At 62.3% G+C, this 26,084-nt stretch overlaps 1 protein-coding gene across 1 annotated transcript; it reads right to left on the bottom strand.

Annotated features, from left to right (window-relative positions):
* Positions 1-145: 145 nt before the first annotated feature.
* On the bottom strand, positions 146-25,601 carry MRC2 (mannose receptor C-type 2). The gene is made up of 30 exons (XM_066981493.1): positions 25,431-25,601; positions 16,418-16,816; positions 15,545-15,718; positions 15,213-15,377; positions 14,902-15,015; positions 14,342-14,485; positions 13,617-13,805; positions 12,791-12,945; positions 12,444-12,551; positions 10,450-10,565; positions 10,175-10,323; positions 9,855-10,072; positions 9,476-9,618; positions 8,988-9,090; positions 8,623-8,761; positions 8,268-8,303; positions 7,594-7,754; positions 7,173-7,240; positions 6,976-7,076; positions 6,723-6,868; positions 6,446-6,560; positions 6,199-6,362; positions 5,799-5,907; positions 5,125-5,363; positions 4,869-5,037; positions 4,517-4,666; positions 4,132-4,251; positions 3,656-3,835; positions 3,406-3,432; positions 146-2,860 (listed from the first exon to the last, which is right to left on the bottom strand). Exons 1-30 carry the CDS (start codon positions 25,516-25,518, stop codon positions 2,640-2,642), a joined length of 4,410 nt encoding a protein of 1,469 aa, XP_066837594.1. The 5' UTR covers positions 25,519-25,601; the 3' UTR covers positions 146-2,639.
* Positions 25,602-26,084: the final 483 nt, after the last annotated feature.

Here is a 26,084-nt window from a genome sequence, read left to right as displayed (position 1 = left end):
CGCCCGGGGCCGGTAGGTGCCGTTTCAACCTCAGCTTTGCTTCTTCAACCTCAGCTTTGCTTCTTCTTTGGGACGCACGGAGAGACAAATTTTGGCTTTCCCCAAGTGAAAGGAGAAAAAAAAAAAAAAAAAAAAAGGAAGAAAATAGGTGGGGAAGGAAATTTTATTTCCAAGCTTCTAAAAGGATCTTACAAACCACAGAGAGTAAAAAAATGCAAAACTATATATATATATTATATATATATATATAATTGACAGGGTCCTTTTAAGCAATTCTTCACATTATTCTAATGGTGATAGGCGATACCACTTAACCGTATACGTAATTTTCCTGCAATCCTGATCACTGCCGACAGCTGACAAAATTATTCTTGTACAAAATTTCCCCTATATCGTACAGACTTCTTTGCTTGAAGGTAGAGAAGGAGGAGAGAGAAGGAAATTAATCAAGGAAAAAATAAAAAGAAAAATCTCTTTAAAAAAGTGTTCCTGGATGGGGCTGGGTGAAAGTCATGGGCTGTGACAGAGCATGGAGAACCCCACGCTGTGCCAGCCCTGCTGAGCCCAGGGCTCTGTGCGATGCCCTAAATGAGCCCAATCCTGCCCAGCTGCACCTCTTGCCCTCAGCACCGCTCTTCCCCCACTCCATCCCACCAAACCTGACCGCAGCTTTTCCTTTGGGACTTCCCACCAGCGGGAGGAGTCGCAGAGGACGCGCAGCGCAGCATCCCCCGCGAGCCCAGGTGCTGGAGGAGCTCAACGCCTGCTGGGGCCAGGGATGGGGACGGACTCATGCTCAGCTCTCCAGGATCCGGCACCCACATCAGGAAAGAAAACCGACAGCTCCAAGCCAGAAAGGACCTCAGGAAATGAATGTGGACAAAGCCAAGACCGAGAACCGGACCCGGGGCAGCTCCAGGCTCTCTCTCGCCCTGAAATGTCGTGGCGGCTTTTGGACGTTGCCAAAAAGTAAACAAAACGAAAGGATCCCTTGTTCCCCTGTCCCACCCCCCAACAGTTTCTTAAACACTTAATGTCCAGCTTAAGTGAAATCAACAGATTTTAAAATCGACACAGGTGTCAAAAATGAGAGTAACACAACTTAGCTAGTTCCCCTCGTCTTCACAACAAAAAAACGTGAGCCTTGGAGGCAGAGGGCTACGTGAAAACGCCTTTTTATGGGGGTTCCGCCGCCTTGCTTCAGAGGTTATGGGGGCTCTTTCGGGTCCCGTTCCCAGCAGGGACCCCCCTGCAGGGCCTGAGCACCTCTCGCTGCCTCCGGGCACCCTCTGTCCTGACCCCAGTGCCAGGGGTGCTGCTGCAGGAGCAGGACGGCTCAGCCCCGGGGCACGCGTGCTCCTTATTGCACAGCTCGACAGCGAGCAGGGGGCTCAGCCATGCAGCGCCTTCCTCCTCCTCACCTACACCTTACACGTAAAACAGGCAACCACACACACCCCAGCCAGCTGTGTGAAAGAACGTATATATTCAGCACGCACTCAATACAGTATAGCAAAAAAAGCTATCGTTTCCTTAAAAACAAAACAAAACAAAAAAAAAAAAACTCCAAAATTACCACCAAAAAAATTCCGAATTGGTGCCCACCCTACATCCCTTACGCTCGTCCTCCTGGCCCGAACAAGCAAAACCAGCCCTGCGCTGTCCCTGCCCTGCAAGGAAGGGTGGTGAGCGGGTGGGCGCGGGGGACGCAGGGCAGCTCCAGCTCTCGGCGCCCGGCCCCGAGCCTTTTCTTTATTTTTTGCTCCCTCCTCCACGCGCTTTGCAGTCGGGCAGAAACTGGCCAAATCTCTCGGGGGATCCGAGTGCCGAGCGGCTCGGGGAGCGGGGCCGCCAACCAGCGCTGCGCCTAACCAACAGGAGGATGCTTGGGGCTTCCAGTTCTCTGATCTGCTCAAAACCTGGGGTGCCGCAGATGCTCCCGCCGGGGAGGTTTGCTCTGTGCTAACCAGGACAGGGACCAACGGAGCAGCGAGCAGGGCAGGATTGTGCCACCGGCCCGCGGGAAGCAGCAGCGGCTGCCTCGCCGTGGCCGGATGCAGCCCGAGGGATGCAGCGGGGAGGAGAAGGGGTCGCATCGCTGAGCTGCTGGGGTTGGGGCGGGGGTGTCCTTGCTGGGGTCACCGCGACGTCTCTGCTGCCGGAGGTGGGAGATGAGGACGAGGAGGGGGAGAGGACCGGTGGGGTCGTGGGGCTGGCCCTCCTCGCGCGTGGGAAGGGGAGGTAGATTGGCTTTGGAGACCTCTTGCCCAGGAGGATGTCTTCTCAGACACCAGCTCGTTTTCCGGGGGGAGCGAGCCCACCACAGGGCCCTGAACGCCCGCGCTTGCCTTCTCCCAAGGGGAAGGTGTCTCGGAGCCTGTTCAGGGAAAGCTCTTGAAGCAGGGGGCAACTTTCCCCTAAACATTTTAGCCCTGAAACCGCCTCCGTGGCTGCTGCAGACGAACATCCAGCAGCCAAGGACGAGCCCAGAGGTGGCGGCAGTGACCCTTGGGACACCCCGACCCCAGCCCCTCTCCTTGCCCCGCTGCTGCCCCTGCCGTGCTCGCCCTGGGGATAGCCTGTGTGATGCTCTCCATCCCCCCCTCCCCGTCCCCCCATCCCCAGCGTCCCCCCTGCCGTTAGTCTTGCTGCTCGTTCATCTCCATGTCTGACACCAGGATGTTCTTCTCGGCGGCTTCGCTGGGGTTGGAGGTGGTGCGGCTGTAGCGGGCGCTCTCGAAGGCGCCTCGCTCCGAGCTCTTCCGCCGCTTGTACAGGTAGATGGCGATGCCCAGCAGGGCGCACAGCACCAGCGTTGACAGCACCACCACCGCGATGGCCGTCGTGTTCTCCGGCAGAGCTGCAGGGAGGGAGAAAGGCCGGTGAAATGCAGGCTGCCATTTCCCTATGTCCTGCCCGAGCCCCAGCCTGGCACACGAAGAGCTTCAGGTGGCGGCTCTCCGGATGGGTGGGTTGATAGGATGGGTCAGGGAGGAACAGAACTGTAGCATTTTGGGGATGTCGTGCCCATGGCAGAGCTCTGGGAGCAGGACAGCCTCTGTGGGCTGTTCCTGATGTGCATTCACATTGGGAATGTGAATTCCTGGGCTGGATCTTTAGGATCCGCTGCTGTCTGGGCTGGGTCTTTAGGATCGCACCAGAAGACGTGGCACCTTCTGGACAAGCCCCTCCAGAAGGGGCAGGAAGGGGAGCCCCACAAAGGGCTGGCCAGATATTTCTCCACAGAGGAGGACTGAAAGCTGCCCGGAGATGGGATTTCCCACCCACAAACACCATTCCTCTTGTTATTCATGCAGTTTGGGCTGCAGCACGGCCCCACAGGACCAGGTCATGCTCCCGCTGCTGGGCTCAGCTGGAAGTGACGTTGCTGACGGTGCCACTCACCTGCCCTGGAAAAGCTGCTCTCCTCCACTGCAAAGGCAACACAGAGAGGTGAGTACATGGCCATGACACCCTCCCCTCTTCCCACCATCCTACTGGGACCACTGGTGCAGACCTCACCACCACCACCCTGCACTGGGATTCCCCAAAACGTGACTAACCCTGCCAGCAGGACAGAGCCCTGCCCCGCAGCACTGTGCCCAGACCCCTGGCTCACCCCACACCAGCCCAGGCTCCGCAGGGGGGTCCCTACCTCGGGGGATCTTGCAGATGACCCCCATGGTGACGTTGGTGCAGGAGCCCAGGCGCCAGACGCCGTTGCTGCTCTGGATCCAGTAGCAGCTGTTCTGGCTCAGCATGCTGGGCCCCGTGTCGTGCTGGCCCCAGTTGGAGTAGTTCACGGCGGTGTTGTCGTGCCAAACCAAGGTGCCTCCTGAGAAGTGGAAGAACTGGGTCTGGGGAGGCCGAAGGGGATGCCCTGTCTGTGCCCCGGTTCTGAAAGCAGGGGGAGGCGTGAGGGGGCGATGGGGAGGACCCACAAAGCCAGGGGAGGACACATGTGGCACATCCCGCACAGCCTGAGACGCTGGTGCTCGTGGTCACACCGTGGCACGACCCCCCCCTCCCAGCTGGTGCAACCACTGAGGGCTTTCTCTGCTCCCTGCAGACCTGGTGGGAATCCATGGGGTTGCCCAGGGAGGGTCTAAAACCTCCCTCCTTCCTTTGTACCTTTGGGGTTGAACGTCATGCCCAGCCAGGCACCCTTGGATGGGCCCTCGTAGGCCTGGAGATGCTCCCACACGAAGACGTTCTCCGTCTCGTCCTGGATGGACAACACCGTGCCACCAACTGCGGAAGAAAGGGGGGTGAGAGGGAAGCCCAGGGCCTGGAGGACGGAGCCTGGGAGCAGCGGCAATGGCGAGGACAAAGCCGAGGAACCGCTGCTGGCCGTGAACCTCGTGGTGCACGGGGAGCCCCAACGCAAAGCAGCGCTGGGGAGAGACGAGGGCTGACCAGGGCTGGCCTGGTACAGGGCCGGGGCCTCCATTCTAGGGTGTTGTGCTGCACCCAGGGGCAACCTGGGGACCTCCCTTCTCCCGCAGCCCCCCCCTACCTTTCTGGCACCTCCGCATGGCGTCCTTCTGCCCCAGGGTGATCTCCATGTGGAAGGTGTAGCAGTGGTCCCGGAAGGGGATCCACGACGAGTCCTCCAGCGACTTGGGGCAGCTGCCGCTGTAGCTCCACTTGTGCGCGCGGGTGGCACCTGGGGGGGGGACACACAATGTGTTCGGGTGGGGGGCACGGGGTGCTGGGGGTCCCACAGCACGTCGGAGCACCCTGGGCCACCCAGCCCCACAGTGACAGGGCTGGAGCTCCTGTAGAAGGCCCTGGTGGGACGCCACCTCCAACAGCACACAGCTCCCGCTGTGGGGCCCGCAGAGCCCCCCCGGCCGCCCCCCTCGCACCTGACCGGAGCTGGCAGATGCCGCCCTGCAGCTTGGTGTCACAGCCGGCCGTGCGCCAGCTCCCGTCCGCGTCCATGTAGGAGCAGCCGGCGACCTGCTGGGGCTCCCCGTCCTGCCAGTTGGCGTAGAAGAGGTTCTCCTCCGTCAGCCACGAGTAGCTCCGGCCTCCCTGCGGAGCCAAGGGGAGAGGCTGGGGGGCTGCTGCGACCCCCCCCCCATGGCCCCCAACCCGGGGGTGCCGGCCCCATTCCCTCACCTCGTTGTTGGCCAGCCCGATCCAGAGCGGGGCCCGCAGGCTGCTGACGGCCTGGGTGAGGAAGGCCTGGCTGTAGGGGTCGGGGATGGTGGCCAGGGTGGCGTTGAGGGTCTCGCAGAGCAGCAGGGCCTCGTGCCACCTGAGGGGTTTCTGCAGGATGCGGTAAGTGCTGTTGTGGTAAAAGAGGGTGCCGGTGGGCGAGGGGGGGTACGGCGTCCGCGCGGGGCTCAGGAACGGGTCTGGGGGAGTAAAGAGACACGGTCAGAGGATGCTCCTGCATGTCGGGGGGTCGCCTCCTCACCAAGCTGGGGTGTCCACGAGGCAGCGCCGTGCGTGCATGGGACACGTGCACCTGGCTGGGGAGTCCACGTCCCCGGGGGGGCTGCTCGGTGGCGAGGCGCCGTCCCCACCTCGGGGCCGTCCACCAGGATGCACGTCCCTGTGGGACTCAGGCTGATGTGTGCAGGGGGTGCCCCACAAACCATGGGGGCCAGGTGCTCCTCCCAGGTTGAGCCCGTCCTCCTGCCCCCTCCCACTGCCCCATGCTCCCCCCAAGCTGACCCCATCACCCCGAGCTCCCTGGCTGTGGCACCCCCACGCTGTGGGGTGCTGGGGTGAGGCTGGCAGCCCCCAGCTCCGCTCAGTGGGGCCCCGTCACCCCCACACCCCCCTACCTATGCTCCGCTGGCAGATGTAGCCGTGCTTCTCCTCCACGCAGCTCCGGTCGTCCCAGCGCCCCGTGAAGTGTGGGGGGGAGCCGTGCCACACCACCACGCAGTTGGTCTGCACAGCCAAGCCCCAAGATCAGCACTGCCCCCAGCCTGTGTCCCATCCTACACCGCCCCCCCGGCCCAGGGACCCCCACGCTGCAGATCCTGCGCTGCCCTCGGAGAGCCACCCCAGCACCCTACAACCTTCAGCCCCACAACCTTCAGCCCACCACCAGTGGGACACCATGCTGAGGCCTTCTCAGGGTGGCAGGTGCCTCAAGCGCTCTCCTTCCCAGGGCAGGGCGATGCTATGGGGCAGGGCGATGCTATGGGGCAGGGCGTGGGGTAGCAGGGGGGTGCTCACCGGCTTGTCACTGGGGCTGGAGGCGCTGCACCCCGAGGGCTCGCCGGGCGCCCAGCTCACGTGCCGCAGCGGCTCGCCCTCCACCCACTGGAACTCCTTCTTGGCGTCGTGGAGGCCGATCCAGAGGTCGAAGGAGATGTTCGGCAGCATGGACGTTATGAAAGCTGCGAGGGATGGCGAGGTGCTGAGGGCCATCCCCAGCAGCCGTGGGGCTGGTGGCAGTGGTGGTGGCCGGGGGGGGACCTACCCTGCTCCAGTGGGTTGGAGATGGTGGCCAGCACGGCGCCCTGGTTCTCGCATGCCTGCTTCGCCTCCGGCCACTTCACGATCTCGGCTTTGTCGCGGCCGTTGAAGCTGAAACACTGCACGGGCACCGGGGGCATGGGATGGTCTGGGGGTGCTCCCGCCCCACAGCCCTCGCTCCCGGCCCCAGAGCCCACAATCTCCCCCCTGCACCTTCCCCAGCCCTATCCTGCCCCGATGGTCCTCTTCCCGGGGTCCGTCCCCATCCCGCCCCACCGTACCTTGCTGAGGAAGGGGATCCAGCCGTGGGGACAGCCCCCGCTTGTGGGAGCAGGCATCGGTGGCGGGGAGGGCTTCACGGCGGTGGCATTGCTCCGCTTGCAGATGTAGGGCAGCGCCGTCAGGCACTTCTGGTCCCCCCAGTCCTCTGCGGGGACAGGCAGGCCAATGACGCCCCCATCGCATCGGGACAAGGTGCCTCAGCCCCGCCTGCAGCCCCCTGCCCCTCCGGTGCCGCTGGACCCGGCCCCTCACCTCTGCTGGCTGTCATGTAGACGCACTTCTTGTCCTTGTTGATGGGACGGGGCTTGCCGGGTGCCCAGGAGACGAAGTTGAGGAGGGACCCATCGGACCACCTGGGAAAGCACGAGGCTGGGCAGTGCTCTCCGGCCTGGGGCTGGTGGCATGGGGACACACAGGGACACGGGGAGCTCAGCCTGGCCCTGACTTACTTGAACCTCCCGTCGTTCTCGTAGGTGTGCAGCCCGATCCACCAGTGCTGCTCCTGGCCCCTGGAGAACTGCAGGACCAGAGCAGAGATGTCAGTGCCTGGAGGGCCCCGTGCATCTCCCTGGGGACAGCCACGGCCACTTGGGGCATGGGGCAGGACAGTGGGGGCTGCGCAGCCCTCCTGCAGCTGGCAATGCTCTGGGAATGCCCCGTGGTGGCTTCTTGGTGGTGACAAGCTTCACGATGGAAACACTGAGCACCAAACCCAGCCACCAGCTTGGAGCCAGGCTGTCCCCGGATAACATCCTTCAGGCAAAGGACGGAAGCCGTGCCAGGAGGGGCTGCAGCGGGCACGGAGCAGCGCCGGGAGGCAGCACCCAGCCGAGCACACCTGCGCCCGGGGAGGTCACCGCCACCTCTTACCTTCTTCAGGTTCTGGCCCAGGAAGCGCAGCTCGGCCTCGCTGTGCACCGACACCAGCTCTGCCTGGAACCAGCTGCAGATGCGCTGCGCCTGCACCCACGTCGAGTGGTGCTCGAAGAACTTGTACTCGGCCTCCTGGTACTTCACCCACTCTTTGCTGCCTGCAGGCGGGGACCCAGCACCATGCTGCAGCGACCCCCCACTGCTGCCACTGCGTCCCCGTCCCTTTATCCCTTTGCCCTGCACGGGTTTGGCCTCTGGGCTCCTCCCTGCGAGCGCAGGGGGCCAGCGTCCAGCCGGGGGCCTGATCCTGCCGTGCATTTGCAGGCAGCGCTTTCCCCTTGCTGCTCAGCTTGGGTCGGGGGGACCGACCCCATGGAGCACCCACCAAGAAGGTGAGGGCAGGTTTGGGGCTGGAGCTGGCAGCACCTCTGTGCTCTGCCTGGCACGGGGATGCCCTGCAGTGCCACGGCCGTGGGGACACCTCGGTTCCTGTCCCACCTCCCATCCCACCTACGATCCTACGCAGGGTCCCTTCTCCTCCGGATAACGCTGCCCCTTCCCGGTGCCCTGCAGCGACCGCAGCTGGCTTTGTGCTCGCTACGGATGGGAGATGCCTGGGGAGGACGGCACGTCCTGGACAGACACACAGCCGCGGGCAGCCGCTAACGCACCTTGGGTCGTGATCTCCGGCTCCTTCACATCAGCACCTGGGAGAAGGAAAGGAGAGGCCGTGAGCGGGATGTGGGGCTGGGATGCTCCACACCAACACCACCTGCTCCAAGCGTGCATGGTGCAGAGATGCCCCAAATCCCTCCAGGGCTGGCAGGAGCTCCCTTCACCTCCCCAGCTACCAAATTAGAGCTCATCCTGCCACAAAAGCACAGCTTGCAGAGGAGAGGCATCCCCGCAGGCTCCACCAACCCTCCCCTCCTCCCGCACAACCCCCTGCTCCACAAAGATGCTCCGATGCGGTTCCTGCTCCCTGGCCCCCACGTATCTGCAATCCCTGACCTTGCCCGGCGGTACCTTTGGGCAGTTTGCAGATCCAGTCCAGCTGGGCTTCGCACTGCATCGGCATCCACTGCAGGGACGCCAGGTCCAGCACCGCGCAGTTCCGGATGTCGTCGTCGTCGTAGTTGCTGCGGTCAAAGTTGTGGTAGAAGAACTGGGGGGCCGAGAGAGACAGGCGGGGTTGGGGCTCCCGCGCTGCGTTTCCACCAGCGCTGGATTTGTCCCCTGCACCCCAAATGCCAACCGGGGCAGTATATTGCCGAAATCCCCCCGGGGCAGCTCTAATTGCTGCCTGCGGCGCTGCTGCTGAGCTTCAGCTTTGCACCAGGTGGGTGCTGGGTGCTCAGCACCCGAGCAGGGGGTGCCCTGTGCCAACTCACCCCCAGCCCGTCGCTCCACCGCCAGCTCCGGTCCCCCGCGGGGTCCCGCCGGTTGAGGCCGATCCAGAACCAGTGCTGCTCGTGGATCTCCGGCTCTGACTCGCTATGGGAGCCGGGGAGAAGCGGTGAGAACATGCCCAACCTCCAAAACAGAGGTTTTTATATTTGTACATTGATATATATTTATATTTTGGCCTTTTTTTGCTTGTTTTTTGGAGCCTGCCATCCCCATGACACCTAAAGGCAAGACCCCAGATAACAGGCTCCCTGGTGCATGCAGGCTCAGGGCTGGAACAGTTTTAAATCCGAATCCCTCCCCAAATTTCAAGCACTTCTATCACATAGAAGGTGCGATGGCCCCAAACAATGCATTTTCTGCACACACGGTGGCACAGAGCCCCGGGCGCAGGCCAGCCCCACCGCTGGGTCCCCATCCCCGCGGGTTCACGCCGAGCACATTCACGCAGCGGGATGCGCTGGCCCCTCACCCAAAAATCTTGTTGAGGGTGTTGGCGACGAAGTGCTCCTCCTCGTAGCTGCCCAGGCTGAGCAGCTGAGCCCCCAGCTCCCGGCAGAACTCCTGCGCCGCGATCCACGTCTTCTTCTCTTGCAGCTTGTCAAAATTAAACACCTGGCGAGGGAGGAGCAGGGGGGCTCAGCCCCGGGACCCCACTCAGAGACCCCCGATCTGGGCGAGGAGCTGAGCACCATCCCCACCCCGCAGCCAGCAGCTCCCCAGCGCTGCCAGCCCCTAACCAACCCGCAGCTGGCTCCGGGCTGCCTTTTGCAGGCACCCAAGCCCCAGCGCACGCTCCTAGGATGGGAGGGCACGGCTGGGGCTCGCCGCCTCCCCCGGCACCCCCTCACCTTGTAGCAGTGCCGCAGCTTGGGGTCCGCGCTCCATCCGGGGGGGCAGGCGCCGGTGAGGCTGGGCGTGGGGTAGGGGCTGGGCAGCTCGGGGTTCACCGGCGTGCCCAGGTTCTGCCGGCAGATGTACTTGGCCTTGAAGGTGCTGCAGTTCTTCACCTCCCACAGCCCCATGGAGCTGCCGGTGGCCAGGGCCACGCAGCCGCCCTTATTGTAACCTGGAGCCAGCCTCGGGGTCACTGCCGGTCCCCTCCCTGGGGCAGAGCCAGCAGGGAAGGGGATGTCCCCGTCCCACATCCCACCCGCCGCCGTCCCCTTACCGGGCTGGTCGCGGTTCCAGTGGGTGTACATGACCTCGTCGCCGCTCAGCCAGCGGAAAGCGCCCGTCTCGTTGATGTCCTGCAGCGCCGTCCAGAAATACTCGCCGTCCCAGCCGTAGATGAGGCTGCTGACGTACGCCTGCTCGAACCTGTGGGGCAGAAGCCAGGAGCTGAGCCCCCTCGCCCTGCCCAGCCCTCGCTCCCATCCCACACAAAACCCTGCCGTGGGGCAAACCCCATCCTTGGGCTGCTGGCTCCCGGGGCGCGGCGCCGACCTGTTGGTGATGGTGACCAGCGTGGAGCCGTAGTCGGAGCACAGCTTGCGGGCGTCGCTGTAGGTGACGCGGTCCTCGCCCAGCCAGAAGCAGGAGGGGCTGTGCCACTTCCAGCCCTGGGGACAGGAGACAGCAGACATCAGTCACCCGGTCACCGCAGCGCCGGTCTCCGCGCCTCCTCCAGGAAACCACCCCAAAGGCAGGGGTTGAGCTCCCCGCTGCGGGAGACGTGGGATGGGAGCAAGGTCCCACGTCCCCTGCTGCCACCTCCGCCTTTTCCTGGGAGGTCTCCTGCCCCCGGCCGACCCGGCATGACCCGGCTCTGCTCCAGAGCTCTCGCAAAGGAGAAGGCTGCGAGGAAAACAAACACCCGGGGCAGCTTCAAAGCAGCAGAAATCGCTCTCCCCGCCAGCGTTCGGCCCCGCTGGGGTGCGGGGAGGGGAGCACAATCCTCTGCTTATGCGGCGGGGCCAAACGGAGAGCGAGTCCCACCGCAGCCTGCTTTAATCGCTCGCCTTGTTGATGTTGGAGCCTCTCCGGAGCCGGAGACACAATAGCGCCTGTTTTCTGCCAGAGCAGTGAACGGGGCGGCAGCGCGGGGAGGGACGCGGGGGCTCAGCTGCGCTGGGAGAGGGGATGCGCACGGGGTGGGAGAGCAAAGGGTGGGAAGGGTGAAGGGGCTCGGCCGGGCAGGTAGGTGGCCCCAGCTCAGAGACCCTCCTGATACAGTAGGAAGCATCGCTGGGGTTTTATCTGTGTCCCCAGTGACACCGGGGGACACGTGCCATCAGCACAGCGGGGACGGAAGCAGAGGGAGGGATGCAGGAGGGTGCCTGTGGGAGGAAAATGACTCCAAATCCCATTTTTGTCCCGAGTTCCTTTCCCCAACGTTAGCAAAGCCAAGCATGGCCCCTCTGTAAGGCCGTTCCAAAACTAAAGGGTTCGTGCTCTAACTGCGTGTGGTCAGGAGCCGGCAGGGCTGAGCGTGGTGGCACGGCGCCACCAGCACCTCCTCCCCAGCTCCCGCTGACACCGGGGGTCCTCCTGCTCCGGTGCCACCAAACCTGGCCCGGCGTGCCAGCCCGCCTGGCTGCCACCACGTCCCCGAGCCCCCGCAGATGCCAACCACCTGCCGGGGACGGAGGAAAGGTCTGGGCGAAGCCGCCCGCGCAGCCCGGCAGCACCTCGAGGCCTGTTTGCCAGGCTGGGCGCGAGCGAGCGCTGCCGGGCTCCCTGCGCGAAGGCAGAGAGGCACAAAAGCCCCTTCCAGCAGGCGTGGGAGCTGAGCGGCCTCGTCCCCGCCAAGCTGGGGAAACTGAGGCAGGGCACAGCTGGCTGAGACGCTGGGGTGGCACAGCCCTCGGTGGCTGTGTCCGAAATGCCCACATCCCAACAAACGTGGGGAAAACGAGACCAAGAGCACAAGTTTTGCCACGAGAACGGTGTTAGTAAGGGCCAGGAAGTGTCAGCCCCGTCCCGACAATGGTAGCACCATGGTCCCCTGCAGGAGCCCTGAGCTTTGTGCATCTCAAAGCCAAGGTGCTCCCTTTACCCTGAATCTGTCGGGTGCAGCCTGATGCCAGCCCAGAGAGATGCCAGGAGCCCGGAGCCATGGGGTGAAGGTGACCAGCACCAATGCACCAGGTTCCTCCATCCCCTCCCATCCCGTCCCATCCCATCCCATCCCGCTCCTGCATGGAGCCGCTTTGCTGCAGCATTTTGGCACACCGAGAGGCAAGGCGAGCAAGCAGGAAAAAAATAAAAATAAAACTTCCTTGCTGGAAACTCGTGCCAGACCAAGGGGGAGGATCTTGGACGATGGAGGCTTTTTTTTGCCCCAATTTCTTCCCATGGCCTCATACAACCCCGGAAGCAGGGGCTCAGCACCCCCAGGCACAGACCTGCAGCTCTGGGTGTGCCAAGGGTGCCTCGGGGCTGTAGTTTGGGAATTGCAAGGAATTGGCCAAGAAAGCAGAGCCCCGCGTCCCCCTCACCTTTCGGCACCCGTGGTCATCCTCCTCTTTCTCCTGGCTCACCCGGCCGGGCTTTTTGCAGATAGAGGGCAGGGTCTGGTTGCAGGGGCTGTCGTTCCACCTCCCTTCCTGGAAAGGGTGGAGAAGAGCAGGATCGAGCCCAGCTGACAGCCCGGGGAATTTCCCAGCTCAATCCACGCTCCACAGATTTCCCTTCCCTGCGGCAGCCCCCAGGGCTGTGCTGGATCCTTCCCCTCCCAACAGCTGGGACGAGCCAGGTTCAACCCAGTCTCCCCCGGGTGCCCCATCCCCATCCCTATGGGGATGCTGCAGGGGTGCAGGATCTGTCCCCTGCCCCGTGCCCTCACCGGTCCCCAGATGGTCACGCAGTCCTCCAGGCTGTCGCGGAAGTTGTTGGGCTCGAAGGGGTGCCAGTAGGTGAACCTCACGGGCGTCCCGTCCGACCACTCGAAGTTCATCTGCAGCTTGAGGTCGTTTAGGCCAATCCAGAGCTCCTCCACGTCTGCCAGAACAGGAGGCAAAATCCCTTCTGCCTGGCTGAAATCTTGCAGAAACCCTCCCGAAAAGGCTGCAAAACACCTCCCGAAACCCTTGCCCGGCAGGGGCTGCAGGGCTCAGCCCCATGCCATCAGGAGGGGCAAGGATGCTCTCTCCCCACAAAGGGGCAAACAGAACTAAATTTGTCAGCAATTTTTGGTTTTCCCCCTATTTCTGCATTAATCGAAGAGGACTAGGGATGGGGCCATGTTATTTTCACCCTGGCGCTGCAGGCTCCTGGGAATGGCTTTTACATCTGCTGCATGGAGAATGTGCCTGAGCAACCCACTGCTTCCCAGCCTGGGGTCTCCACACTGTTCACAGCCACTAATTAATTTTAATTTTCCATTACATAGAAGTGGCTTTGCATGGCTGCAGAGCTTGGACAGGCGCTGTCCTGCCCAAAGCCACCCAGGGCACCGGCGTGGGAGCTGGGACCAGAGCCCGGACCCACACCACGTACATCGATGCCCTCTGTGTCACAGCACGATGCATCTCTCTGAGCGTGAAGGCTCCTGGACTCCATGTTTGGCTCTCCCAAATACCCCAAGAGCAAACCGACAAGCTCTGGTGCTGCAAAATGCAAAATTTAAAGGATGCCAGCGTTCCCCTGGGCAGGACCAGGGCTCCTCGTACCTTGCTTGATCTGCTTGGTGACGAACTCGAGCTCGGAGAGGGTGTGGATGCTGACCAGGTCCCCCCCGCTCCGCAGGCAGGTCTTCTTCGCGTCCTGCCAGCTCTTCTTCTCTCCCACCAGGCGGTAGCAGTTGGACTGGAAGGATTGCCAGCTGGGCTCGCAGTCCACCTTCACCTCTGACCACGAGTCTGGCAGGAGAAGAGCAGCTGAGGGCTCCCGTCCCGCTCCCCAACCCTCTCCTCTGCGGGGCACCGCGGTCCCACGGGGCTGCTCGAGCGCTCAGAGAGCGCCTTGTGCTCTGGACAAGAGGCCAAGGTGTGGGAAAGCTACGGCCAAAACCAAGCAAGGTGCAAGCAACGGTAGCTTTAGAGCTCTGGAAACAACCCCAAATCCCTTCTGTCTGCGCAGATTCGATACAAGAGCAGAGCCCGGAGATCTGGGAAAGCACCGGAGAGCTCCCGTGTCGCTTGATCCCTCTCCTAACGCCCAACCTGTGACTGCACCGAGCACTGAGGTGGTGCTGCTCTGGGATTTTCCAAACCTGTTCCCACCCTGGGACACCCTGAACACCTCCACCAGCTGCCCTGGCACATGGGCAGTGTCCTCCGGCCGCATCAGAGCCGGGATGTGGCAGGGAAGCAGGGCTCTCTGCCTGGATTTACTCCCTGGGGAGCGTGGGGCGATGTTCAGCCTCCCCGCCAGGGTGCTCAGCCTCCCCGCTCACCCGTCAGGAAGGGGTCGGCGGTGGCGTTGGGCTTCTTCTTGCAGACGTAGGGGAGGGCGATGCCGCAGTCGCGGTTCTGCCACCCTCCGGACGACTCGGTGCGGATCACGCCGCAGTTCTCCTCGCTGGGGTTGTCGGGCTGGTCTGGAAAAGGGGCCGAGGGGGGGGGGGGGGGACAGGGTGCTGGGGGGCTCGCAGGGCGGGTGCAGCTGTCCCCAGCCCTCCTCCTGGGGTATCTCTGTCCCCATGAGTGCCTCGGGGTGACGGCATTGGGCACGACCAGGGCACGCCTTGCAGTGGGTCCCTCTGCCCCCTGAGCATCCCCTTGGGGCTAGAGATGGACGTGGGTAAATTAACGCCACCCGTGTCCTCCGCCACGCGCCAGCACCGAGCTGCCCCTCAGTGGCAGGCAGTGCCTCTCGGCACAAAGATGCTCAGCCCAGGACACCCGGTCCCCTGGGCAGCCCGGGCCACCTCCCCGCTACCTGCCCGTCCCCTGCCCCACACTGCGTGCCCTGCCCCACTGCAGCCCCCCGGCCGCACGCAGCCCCCCGGCTCACCGCTCTCCCAGTTGAGGTACTTGAGCGGCGAGTTGTCCGACCACTGCCAGCCCCCGTTGATGTCCAGGTCGTTGAGCCCGATCCAGAGCGTGGAGCTGTACCCCGTCAGCAGCCCTGGGGCCAAGGCAGAGAGAGGGGCAGGATCAGTCCCCCAGCTCCAGCAAGGCCAAGCTCAACCCCAGCCCGAAACCATCCCCAGACCACCCGGCCAAGACAGAGAGCCCAGCCTGGGGCCACTGATAGCCACGGGGCCACCAGCTCTGCCCCGGGTGGCGAGGACATGGGCGCAGCCAGCGTCTGGGTGCCATCACCGTTGATGTAGGTCTGCTCGTGGATCTCGGTGATGCTGAGCAGGTTGGCTCCTTGCTGCTCGCAGCTGTTCCAAGCCTCCCGCCACGACAGCGTGGACTGGAAGTTGAACTGGTAGCAGCTGTTGGTGAGGTGGTCCTTGTCCCAAAAGGTCTCGCAGTCGTTACCTACGGGGACGAGCAGTTGGTAGGGGCAAGCACCCAGCACGCTCCCCCCAAACTTCAAAAATAAAAACTCCAAAAACCCACATCCCACAAAACCCAGGTGCTGGGGAGACACTGGGGATGCTCCTGCATCACCGGGAGGAGGGCCGGGACGCGCTGCCCCCACTTACTCTTTATGGGACAGAAACCCCATCGCTCGTCCTTGCCGTAGTCCTGGGTGGTGGCGCACCAGAGGTGGCCGTCCTCCCGCCCCGTGCTGGTGCACTCGTGGAACCACTGGTTGTCGTACTTGAAGGGGATGGTGCAGGGCTTCCCGTGCGAGTTGCCCTGGATGGTGTAGATCTCTGCGGGAGAAAAGGGGCCCCCTCCTGAGGCTGCGTCCAGGGGGCAGCTGGGGGGGAGGTCGGGGTGATGGGTGTGGGTTTGCCACCCCAGTGGGGGCTCCTGGGATTCCCAGATGGCCTGGTTTCAGCTGGGATAGTTCATTTTCTTCCTAGTAGCTGGGATGGGGCTGCATTGGGGATTTAGGAGGAAAGGAACGCTGATAACACCCCGATGTTTTAGCTGTTGATGAGCGGTGCTTACACTGAGCCGACGACTTCACCGCTCCGGGTGCTGCCCCGCCAGTGAGGGGCTGGGGGTGCACAGGGAGCTGGGGGGGGGACAGAGCCAGGAGAGCTGACCCCAACTGGCCCACGGGATGCTCTACGCGTGGTGTTACGCTGAGCAATAAAACCAGGGGCAGCTGCCCAGGGAGGCTGCGGCTGCTCGGGGACTGGCTGGGCGTGATCCCACCCGCGGGGCTGATCCCATCGCCCTGCTCCCGCCTGGTTTTGCAGCCCCAGCAAGCCAGGGACAAGCTCCCTGGGCAGGATTTGGGGCTGCTTCCCCTCCCCTCCATTATGGGGCTGCTTTCGCTTAAGGGCTAACCCTACTGCTAACACCTCCTGGGGCTGAGCACCAAGGCAACGGGGACGAGGAGCAGGGGGCTTGGGAAGCACCCAGGGTGCGGAGTGCAAGCCTGACACCCAGCGAGGCATTACCGGAGTAGGGTACGGAGCACAGATCCTCCTCGGTGCCGTACGTCCTCCACTGCGAGCCTCGCGCCTGGTCCCCCCTGTCCAGCGAGGAATTGCCCGGGCGGGCGCCGAGGTGCTGCGAGAGCTGCTCGCCGAGGCTGCGGCAGCTCCAGCGCATGTTGACGGACTCGCGGTCGCACTCGTAGGTGGCCAAGGGGTGCAGCCCGGCCGTGGCGTTGGCCCCGTGCCACGACACCCCCAGGCACTGCATGGCCCCCACGTTGAAGAGGCGGTTGCGCGAGACCCATTTCCACTGCTGGGCCGGGGCGCTGGCGTTGCAGCCCTTGGCGAGCCGCACCAGCGAGTCCTTGGTCTCCAGGCAGCCCTGAGCGCCCGCGTTGTAGATGAGGAAGACTTTGGAGTCTGGGGGGAAAGAGAGGGGAAAAAGCATGGGGAAAGGGTTAAAGCATGGCCAGGGGGTTGTGCTCGGTTCCCTCTCCGTGCATGGCAAGTTTTGGGGTGCATCCCTGCGCACAGCACCCAGCAGGCTGCGGGACACCGTTTCCCTCTGGGTATAACCCCAACGACTGTCCTGGGGTGATGGGTGCTCTGGGCACCCTGACAGGCATTTGCACCGAGCTGAAGCCTCCTGGCACCCCCACAAGGCACCAGCAAGCAGGTCTTGGGCATCAGAGTCAGCACAAAGAACTCGTCTGCTCCAGCAGCAGCACTGGGGCTGTTCAAATCTGAGACCCCATCAGCAGCGTCCCGAGGCAATGGTGCTCGAAACGAGCCCTGTGCCAGCACCAGAGGAGCCACACCACCAGCTCTGGCACCAGCCATCTGCTCCAGGTAAGGAAACCAGAGCAGGAAAATAAGAGCACGGCCATCATCCTCACCTGTGCCTGGGGATGTGTTAAAAAGCCGCGGAGCAATCGAGGTTTGGGAGGCAGGCGTCCCCCCGCACGGGCAGGACGTGATGGACACCGCTTACACGGAGCCGCCGCTCGCACAGGCACGGCCCCGAGTGCAAACACGCAGCCTTGTGTTGGGACCCTCGGAAACCCCAGCCTGGGTGCTGAATGCTGCCCTCCAGCACCCCCACGCCACCATCCCCACTCGCCATGGCCCAAACTTCCACCCCCCTGGCATTTTCCTGCGCCCTCCCTTGCAGGAACACATCTCCGAGGCCACCTCATTCCTTCCCACCTCAAAACCAACAAAACCCAGTAAAACCACCAGGGCCCTGCGCTGGGGCCTGGCTTCCCAGGCAGCTTTGCTCCAGCTGATGCCTTGCTTCCAAAACCTCCGCCTGCTTCTTGCCCCCACCCCCAGTGGCCAGCAGCACGTTGAGAACACTACTTTTGCTTAATTCTTTTTTTTTTTTTTTTTAAATCAACCAATTTTTTCGCTACAAACATCACGAGAAGTCAGAGCCTACTCACGGGCCTGGCTATATTTAGCTTTGGTTGCTTTGTTTTTTTTTTTTGCCACTATATGAATTTTTTGGCCTGAAAAGGTTTTCGTTTCCTATTCACCCAAAGCTTCCCCCTGCCCTGGCCGCGCTGCCCCAGGCGGCTCCGGCAAGCGGCTCGGCTCAGCCAGCTCTGCTGACTTGTCTCTGCGAGGAGGAAGAAATGGAGGAAGGAGGAGAAAGCGACCAGAGGGATTTTTGGTAGGCTCGGCACAAAGCTTTGTGCACCTCGACCTCGCTCCAGAGAACGGCTGGCCCCAAACACACAAAACCGGAGCCTGCTCGCGCGGAGCTCTCAGGGGGCGAGGGGGGCGCAGGCTCCGTGCGTGCACGATACCGAAAGCCAGGGACTGGAAGAAGAAGAAGCCTGTTTGCTTCTCAGAAGAGATTTTTTTAAAATCCCAGCAAGTTCCCAACTAAGCAAAAGCTCTGCCGGGGCCGGGGCGCGGGCTGTGGCTGCAGCACTGTGCGGGGAGCCGAACGCCAGCCCGCCGGTGCTGGGAACAAATCCTCCACGCCGTGAGCTCCGCAGCAGCCCTAAGCAGCAGGGGTCAGCAACGGGACACCCTCCTCCGCTTGTTGCTTAACCCGGCTCTGCAAAAAGCTGCCCCAAAAATTCATAGCGGGAGGGAAAAACCCTGGGGAAGGGGTGTCGGGGTGCTCAGCACCCCACGATCTCCGCCCCCATTGCTGCCAGGTGCCGGATCCGTGCCTGTCGGGGCTGCACCCGCAGCACTGCGTGGGCTCAGAGGAAGCTGTCCAGACCCTAGGGACAGCCTGGGGCCGGAAAAGCACAAAAAAGCTCTAAAAAGGGACAAGGTGGAGCTTGGAAATTACAGCCTAAGGCTTTGGGGCTAAAGAAAGGTCGGGACGTTACCTGCCAGCACCAGGCTCTGTCCCAGCGACGCCGCGATGGCCTCAGCGAGCTCCTGGAGGCACCAAAGCAATGCTGCAGGTGCAGCAAAAAGCTGCTCGGAGCCACGGGCCCTGGGTGTGCTGCCGAGAGCTTTCACCTGGGCGAAACAGGGAGCGAGCCCTGGCCAAGCTGCTGCCGCCTGGGGCACGGGTTTGGGTCACGAGCTCGTGCCCGGGCTCGCAAGAGGAGCGGGGAGCTTCGCTGGTGCCAGAAATCTTTGTTTTAGGGAAAAAAAAATAAATTGAAATCTCTGATTTGAAACCTTTGATTTTTTGAAATCTTTGATTTGGAAACAGAGCTGCTGGAGCTGCGTTTCCATGAAGGACAGGAGCTCTGTACAGAGGCACGGGAGCACATCGTGCTCCGAGCACTGCAGCACGTGCTGAAAGCTCCTGCAGGAGCCCGGCGCTCTGCGGTGCTGCAGGCGGAGTGCCTGGGGCATGGGGCACGGGTGTCCGGCCAAACACCTCCTCCCACGCCGTTATCCCGCAGGATAAACCCAGCCCTCGCAGGGGTCAGCCCCGGAGGAGCGATGCTCTTGGGGTAAAACCCCAGCCTGGTCCACGCTGCAACAAAACTTGAGTGGAACTGAAGATTTCTGCAAAACACGACTTCACCAGTGCCCTTAAATCATCGTCCAACATGGACACTACAGGGACAAAACCTCTCCCGAGTCCGTGCACAAAAATCACCAGCACCACCCTCAACAGCGACGGAGCAGCTATGGGTGACTCCTTTCACCCACAGCTGCTCGTGGGTGGCTCCTTTCAGAGATGCTCCGTGGGTTTTTGCACCCAATTTTGGAGATGAAAGAACTGGAGAGCAGGGCACCAGCTCGATGCTCTGCCCGGAACGGCCAAAATTCGGCCTGGGCTGGGTGCTGCCCCTGTGCCTCTTTATCCTGCATCCTCCCGGCGGGGCAGCTCAGAGCAGCCCTGTCCCGCTGCCTGCCCGCGGCATTTTCCCGTTTGTTTGTTTTCCTGCCTCTTTAAAAGCAAGCTTTTAGCCACCAGAAAGTCCAAACCAAAAGGATCTCAGCGCAGCCCTTCCCACGACGGCTTTGCCACCGCACGGCAATTAAGGAAAGCATCGCAACCTGCAATTTGGGGACGTGGGCAGCACAGGCTGAGAGGCCACGGAGGTGGCCCTGAGCGGGGCCGACGATGAACGTCGGCTCCGTGGGAGCAACCAGGGCTGGGTCTCGGCTCCAAGCCCTGGGAGACAGGTCCCTCATAGACCCCCCGGGGGCGCAGGTGAGGCTGAAGGCTTCCCCATTACGTGCCGGGTGGCTTGGCGAGCCCAGCCCAGCTCACGTGCTGTCCCCCCGCCGTCCCACTGGGAAGCAGCACGGCAGCCCCCAAGCCCCCTTCTCCAAACTGCTGATTTTTCGTCCTTTATCGCTGCCCAAAGCTGAGCAGTGGTCCCAAAACCCACGATGCAAAGCTGGAGGAGAAGCCGCGGGAAGCAGCAGCTCCTTCACAACAACATCCATGGGGACGTACCCAGCCCACGGGGGAGATAAGCACCGAAGAAGCTAAAACTCTGGAATAAAACCAAGAAAAAAAAGAAGAAACCCCCACTGTTCTCACCAGACACGGGAGGGTTTTACCCGGCAGCGAGAGCTCCGCACGCAGACCTACGGACACGCAGGGCGGGAGGGAACTGCAGGCACCAGGAGAGAGACCCAGCCCCAAAATCCACCCCCCGGTGACATTTAGGGGTGCAGGACACCAAAGCTCCACCCCAGTAGGGGCACAGGAGGGCCCCCAGCTCCACCTTAATTTGGGTTAGGTCTTCTGGAGGAAATCCCCCTTCCTCTGAAAAACAGGCCCAGAAAAGCCCAGCATTTCTGCACCCCAGTAGTTTGCCCAGGTTTTGCCATAGTTTGCCATCCCCTGCAGACATCCCCAAGGTTTTGGCATGGAGAAGAGCAAAAACACGGTCATGAAGAGCAATTTTTGGCCAAAGGGAGCCCAAAAAAGGAGCCCTCTAAGGGCTGGGAACGCAGCAGTGACGAACGTGACCGTGGTACCCATGGCCCACGGCATCCCCAGGCCATAGCAGCTCACGGCTCCGAGCACTCGAAGCCAGGCACCAGGATAAAAGAGGGGTTCTGTTGCTGCTGCTGCTGGTTTTTAAACTCCAATAAACCTCAGGGAGCAGGTCTCTTGTCACAGGGACGACAGCAAAGCTCGCGATGCAGGCGTGCAGCACCAGGACCCATGCCCGGAGCCCGCAGCGGCGTGGCGAACACCCGCTGTTGGTTTGTAGGGTCGGAGCCCCCCGGGACGAGCTCCTTACTCGGCTGCGACCCGAGGAGGCCACCTACCACCCCGCTCATTTTCCGCTGCCTCGGGGAGTGTCGGATCGGGGCCACGCAGCGCGTTCCAGGCTCCCTGCAGGCGTTAGGTCCGTTCTCCCCGCACCCGGCCCGGGATGCAGACCTAAGTATAGGGCTGTGTTCCCTGGGGGATGCTGCCCGTGGGCAGGCCAAGCGACTTAACCCGCTTGTGGAAGGGGACAAGCCCCAGCATCAGCCCTCCATGCCTAGCACCTGGATTTTCCCCCCCAAATTTCCCCCAGCTCGGCTCCGGGCTCCAGCAACGGGCTGGGGAGGAGAGCCCTGACGCACGTCCCCATAAACGGGGTCTAGCAATTGGCTGAAAAGTAACACTTTTTTCAACACTAATAAACATAATAATAATAAACACTGATAATCATGCACAATTTTTTCCTTCCTTGCTTCTCCAGCATCGTCCCTCACACTAACACCCCAACTTGGGCCACCAGTGCCCGTTAACCTCCATTTTAGCAAAACAAGGCGTGTTTGCACGGCAAGGATCACACTCTGGGTGCCCCTAAGAAATATCTACTTTTTTTTAAGTGGACAAGACGTTTGAAATGAAGCTTTTCTTCTATTTGCTCATCCCATGCTCACAGAGGGTGCGGGGGTTAATGGGGCCATTTTGCAGAGCACAGAGTTGCTGTGCTGGGATTCACACGGAGAGCACAGAAGCTCTCCATCTCCCCGTTCCCATTTTCATCTCCATCCCGCAGACATGCTGGTTTACAGGGAACATCCCATTTGTGTCCCTGTTGTGACGGCATAAGGCACAACGCAGCTCTGAGCTCTCCCTGGGACTGGGACACGAGAAGCGTCGTGTTTGAAAAGCGCCTCGTGCCCCCTGCAAGCACCCAAACCTCCCCTCCCGGGCTCGAGAGTTCGCTCAAGAATCTGCAAGTCAACCCACTAATCATTTGCTAACCCTTAATTATTTAAAGATGGGTCCTTTAAGAAAAAGAGCATCTGTGTGGGTCTCTTTTGGGCTCCAAGCAATCTGAAGAATGAGAAAAATGTGATGTTCCGCGGGCTCGGCACGGTTCAAATTAATTAAAACCCTGCTCCCCGGCTGCACGTGAGGAGCAGCAGCAGGAATCCTGCGGCTCGCCGGAGCAGCCCTCGGAGCAGAGCGCGGCCGCCACGCGTGCGCCCGTGTCGCCACCCCAAAATCGTCGCTGGCTGCACGCAACAAACCCGACCTGAGCAGCACCCGCTGGCCTCCCCCAGCACCCGCAGGGTACCGGAGCTGGGGTCTCCTGCCATGGGTTTGTAAAAGCTGATCCCACCGGCGGCGATTCCAGCCATCAGCAGCCATTTGCTTTGATTTCACGGCTCATTTTACCCCCGGGAAATCTTGAATTGGAAGGACTGCACAAGGAGCTGCGAGGCCAAGCTACGTTATAACGGCTCGAGAACGTCTGCTTGTGGTTTACGGGTTAAAAGAAGATTGAAGCTGCACATAGGAAGGCGCGGGGCAAGTCGGGGTCACCCCAAATGCCGATCCCAACCCTCGCCACGGGAGCCAGCCCAGGATGGGGGCAGCACCTTCACGTCGAGCACACGGGAAATATCCCCGGGCATCGCACGGCTCTGGGTGGCTTCGGGGGCAGGGGGCAGCTTTGCATTGAGGAATAAATCTCGTTTGCTTGTCATTCTTTTAGTTCTTGCGCAAGCAATCCCCTCTTCTGCCTGCCTCTTCCTCTCGGCCCGGCTGCCTGCTGAGGCTGCAGGCGAGCTCCCAGCTTCCCCCGGCCCAGCACCAGGCTGCGGGGCTTTTACCCAAAATCAGACAGCGCCGTTCCCCCTTCCTGCTCCCAAGTAATCCCAGTTGTCATTTCTCGGAGCCACATTTGCCGTGCAATAAGCTATTTCCATTGCAAAGAGGAAAACGGGGGGAATTTCACGCGAAGCCTGCCGTGTTTATTTTAAAGGCTGTAAATTCTTCCCTGGGTCCCTTCCGTCCCCTCCCCACCCTGCGAAGCCGCCGTGGCAGCCCCTGCTTTCAGCCACAGGCGCTCGGCCCCATGCAGGGGAGCTGCGCGGTTTGGCTGGGCGGAGAAGTTTTCCCAAAATTTACATTTTTTTTTTTTTTCAGCCTTTCCCGGTGCAATGGGGAGGCTCCGCACTGGCAGGAGAAAAGCGATGCCATCAGCGAGGTCCCCGAGGCCCCCGCCGAGGACCTGGATGCAGAGAGCATCCTTCCAAAAAGAGCTCACCAAGGGGACATCAGGGATTGATCCCCAAACCCAAGCAAGGATCCTTCCCCAGCTGCAAACTCAGCCCGGCACTGGAGACCTCAGCGTCTGCCTGCACGCGGCAGGCACCCGGGACGTGGCAGCTCCGTCAGCGCCGTCCCCTGTCCCCATCCCAGGTCCCAGCTGGGGGAAGATGCTGGGGAGGGCAGCAGAAAAGCAGGGAATAGGGTGGAGGGAAATGAATGAGCATGGAGAGACCCCAGGGAAAATGAGCATGGAGGGACAGAGAGGTGCAGAAAGGCAAACAGCACCCGCAGGCTCTGCGGGGCTCCCTGGAGGACCGGCAAACGCCCTTGAATCCCATCCCCTATAGAATAAATAATAATAAACGGCGTTCCCAGCCCCGCAGCAGCCGCGCACCCCAGTCCAGCCAGCAGCGAAACCTGGGCTGGGGGAGCTCAAAGGCTCCTTGTTCCTCCCCGGCCCCGACGCGGGACCGCCGCTCGCCGCCGCGCTCCCACCTCGCCGCGCTCCCACCGACCGCAGGGACAGAGGTGCCTCTGTCCTCGGCGTCACGCGGGCGAGGGGAACGCGCCAGACCTGGCTCCTTCCAGCGGCAAAGCGGCCGGGATCGGGCCCGACGGGTAGCCGAGCCCCGCAGAAATCAAGCAGCCCCCCCCCAAGCGCTGCAAAAGGAGGGATTTGCGACCTCGAGAAAAGGCGTTTGTGGGGGCGAGAGGAGGTGGAATGGGAATTTGGCTCAGGAGAGTTCATCGGAGATGGTCCCCACGCAGCAGCAAAGCCTCTACCGAGCACCCCAGCACTACGAGGATTTCTTCCCCGTCGCCCCGTCCCTCCCCCAGTTTTTAGGCCGTTTCTCCCAGCCGGGCCTCCGCTTACGCTCCTGGGCCAGATCCTGCCCTCGGCATGGGGCTGCCTCCGAAGGCTGCACCGCAAAGGGACCCAAAACCCCGCTCTGCCCCCGGCCGAGGCGGCAGCTCCCTGGCCCCCTTCCCTGTCCCGTGTCCCCGTCCCTGCTCCTTGGCTCCCGCTGGCAAACGCCACGGGGCAGAGCGGGGGGCCGGGGGGGAGGAGGGCAGCAGCGCCTCCCATCCTGCCATTTCCAAATCTGCTTTGGATTTGCTGAGCGTACGCTAATAAAACAGGCCAAGGGTTTACGTTTGTTGTTGTTCGGGCAGAAGTAGCCAATTTCGAATTTTTTTCATTTTTTTCGAAAGAAAAAGAGAGGAAAAGAAAAAAAAAAAAGTTTTCTCGATAGGGACAAATTAACCGAAGGGAGCAACAAAACCGGCGCCTCGCTTCTGCCCCGCGCTGCCCCGGGATGAAGTGGCTGAAATGGCTTCGCCGGGGGGGGGGCGGCCCCAGGAGCCCCCGGCCTCCGGCACATGGTGGCTTCGGAGGGCGGAAAAAAAAAAAAACACCCAAGAGCCACGATTTATTGTGAAAGTCCTGCAAAAAGGGAAGCCTGCAAAGACCCACTTGGACGGGGGTTAAAAATTTTAGGGGGGGGGGACGCGGTGGGAGGAGGAGGAACCCCCAAAAAACCCCTTCAGCCCCTCCCCGGGGAGACAAAAGCCCGGAGCGGGGCTGGGGGCCGCTGCCCCCCCCCGGCCCCGGAGCCCCCCCCCGGCCCCGTCCCGCCCCCCCCGGAGCCTCGGAAACTTTTCCCCCGGGCTCTCCAGGCGCTGCGTGGCCGCGGGGAGCGGGGAACTGAAGGAAAAAAAAAAAAAAAAAAGCCCCAAAACGGCGGCGGATCGGAAAAAAAAAAAAAAAAAGGCGGCGAAACCAAAGCCGGCGGCGGGGGCTAAAAACAAAACGCGGCGGTCCGAAAGGCGACCGGAGGGAGATGGAGTAAAAGGAGCCGAAGGGAAAGGGAAGAAGAGCGAGGGGGTGGAAAAGCCAAAAAAACCGCCCCGGAGCCCGGCGGCCCCCGCCCTCCCTCACGGCCGGGGTCCCCCCGCGCAGCGCCCCGGGGGCTGAGGGGGGAGGATTTGGGGGGGGGGGGGGGGGGATTTAGGGGGCTCCCCCCGAGCCTGCATCGCTCCTGGCCCCCCACCCCAAGAGCTGACGGCGGGGAGGCGCGGTCCCACCTGGGTGCGCAGCGCCGAGCACCAGCTGGAGGCCCAGGAGGCAGCCGAGGGAGGCTCGCAGGGGCCGCGGCCTCCGGGGGCGCCCCATGCCCGGAGCTGCCCCGCCGAGCTCCGCTCCGCGCCGGGGCCTCGCCGCTTCCCTCGGCCGGGGGACGGCGGAGGGGCGGGAGGAAGGAGGAGGAGGAGGAGGAGGAGGGACGCCGAAAAGAGGAGGGAAAAAAAAAAAAAAGTTAAAAAAAAAAATATTAAAAAAAAAAAAAGCGAAGTCGGAGGGGGGGGGGGAGCCAGGGCCGGCCTCAGACACTGCGTCAGCGGGAGCCGCGCTGCCCTCGCCGGTGGGCCGGGCCCTGGAGAGCCGGGGGGGGGCTGGGGGGCCGGGGCTGGGGCTGGGAAAGGAAGGGACCCTCCCCCATGAAGGGTCACCCCCATGAAGGGACCCCCCCCCCCCACCACGAGAAGGGGACCCCCCAGGAAGGAGGGGACCCCCCCCCGGGGAGGGAGCCCCGGCCCCGCTGCACAGTGCCAGGGCTTCGGCAGCGCTTCTGGGGAGGGGGGCTTGGGGGGCACTGGGGGTTTGGGGGAGCACTGGGGGGGTTGGGGAGCTCTGCGGAGAGGGGTTGGGGAGATCTGGAGGGTTTGGGGGGCACTGGGGGG

The sequence above is a fragment of the Anser cygnoides genome, chromosome 22 (assembly GCF_040182565.1).
Source record: "Anser cygnoides isolate HZ-2024a breed goose chromosome 22, Taihu_goose_T2T_genome, whole genome shotgun sequence".
Classification (NCBI taxonomy): Eukaryota; Metazoa; Chordata; class Aves; order Anseriformes; family Anatidae; genus Anser; species Anser cygnoides.
Note: the sequence above shows the minus strand (reverse complement) of the source record. Positions and strands in the feature narration are given on the sequence as shown.

Bases quoted from the DNA above. Each gene is read 5' to 3' on its own strand.
- MRC2 (XM_066981493.1), bottom strand. From the start codon at position 25,518: ATGGGGCGCCCCCGGAGGCCGCGGCCCCTGCGAGCCTCCCTCGGCTGC. The intron at 8,304-8,622 runs GTACCGCCGGGC...TCCTTCTCCCAG, and splicing joins GATCTGCAAACTGCCCAAAG to GTGCTGATGTGAAGGAGCCG. The intron at 6,363-6,445 runs GTAGGTCCCCCC...CATCCCTCGCAG, and splicing joins CTCCAACCCACTGGAGCAGG to CTTTCATAACGTCCATGCTG.